The sequence below is a fragment of the Aplysia californica genome, unplaced genomic scaffold, assembly GCF_000002075.1.
Source record: "Aplysia californica isolate F4 #8 unplaced genomic scaffold, AplCal3.0 scaffold01336, whole genome shotgun sequence".
In the NCBI taxonomy this organism is placed as follows: Eukaryota; Metazoa; Mollusca; class Gastropoda; order Aplysiida; family Aplysiidae; genus Aplysia; species Aplysia californica.
The window spans coordinates 70,160-71,328 of record NW_004798606.1 but is presented as its reverse complement, the minus strand read 5'-3'; the positions used below and the strand labels follow the sequence as shown (position 1 = coordinate 71,328).

The window sequence follows — 1,169 nt, the reverse complement described above, 5'->3', positions numbered from 1 at the left end:
TGTGTGTGTGTATGTGTGTGTGTGTGTGTGTGTGTGTGTGTGTTTTTGTGTGCATACATGCGTGCGTTCACTATGTCTATGTGTGCTTTTTGCTACACAAGACATTACCTGTTTTGCATGACCATGTTACAATGTATTATATCAGTGTTAGTGGATGGTTGGGAGGCACCAAGGACAGGTCCTACTTCTTTATTTCCCCTCTATTATGTCTGTCTGTCTGTCTGTCTGTCTGTCTGTCTGTCTGAATTGCTTTTTTCCCAGCTTAAATTGATCATTATTGTGTCAATGTGTTTCTCTTTACTCAAACGAAATCTTTGCCTGTGCTCATGTTTCAGTGCAGTAGTGACTGGCATTATGTAACATTGATGAATTGTTCTGTTTATGTAGTTATGTATAAATATATTCCATTGTTAAACAGATATCCTTTCATCATCATCATCATCATTGCCTTTCTCACCTTGCACCAGGGTATGGGCCTCGGACTAAGACTTCCCACCTTTCTCTGTGCTGGCTGGGCTAGCCTCTTGATGTTATTCCATGCCTTTCCTCTTTTCTGTACATCAATTTCTGTGATTCTTCTCCTGGCAATATCCTTTCAGCAATAATCATAAAAGTGGCTTACATTTTTTTAAAACTTTAATTATTCTCATTATATCTTATGCTTTTTCTGGCTGTTATATAATTGTGCGTTTCTTCTTTGTTTCTGTACATGATCTTTTTACATACTGTACTCACATTTCAGTACATTTACTCGTGGCTGCAAGAAGTGATGAAGACACACTTTGAGGTCATTGTCTCTTGTCTGCTGCCACACCCTGTGGAGTACTCCCGGGTCGGAGGATTCTGGTGAGGAGGATTTTCCCAGCCTGGAAGGGGGGGGGGGGGGGGGGGGGGGGTGAAAGAGAGATTAAGAGTGAGAAAGGAAGAAAGAAAGAAGGAGGGTTTTAAGAGAGAGAAAGAGAGAGATAGAGCCACCTCCACTTATGGAAGGGCTAGACATCGATTCTCCTTTTGCAGTGAGACAATGTTTCATTATTTTTCAAACTGTATGAAAACTCGATGAAGCAAATTGACCAACCAAGCAGGGAGCATGCCTGAGTCCACCACTGATCAACGCAACTCTTGTCTGCCCCACTCTCCCCCACCCCAACTCCTCACCCCCTCCCCAC

The 1,169-nt window shown here is 42.6% G+C and overlaps 1 protein-coding gene across 1 annotated transcript in view; it reads left to right on the top strand.

The window, feature by feature from the left end:
* Positions 1 to 1,169, top strand: part of LOC101860711 (protein unc-79 homolog) — a gene marked incomplete in the record, with an annotated part of 74,225 nt that overhangs the window by 16,579 nt on the left and 56,477 nt on the right. Inside the window, 1 exon segment of the mRNA XM_035973512.1 lies at positions 743 to 828. Coding sequence (XP_035829405.1) covers positions 743 to 828 — 86 coding nt within the window.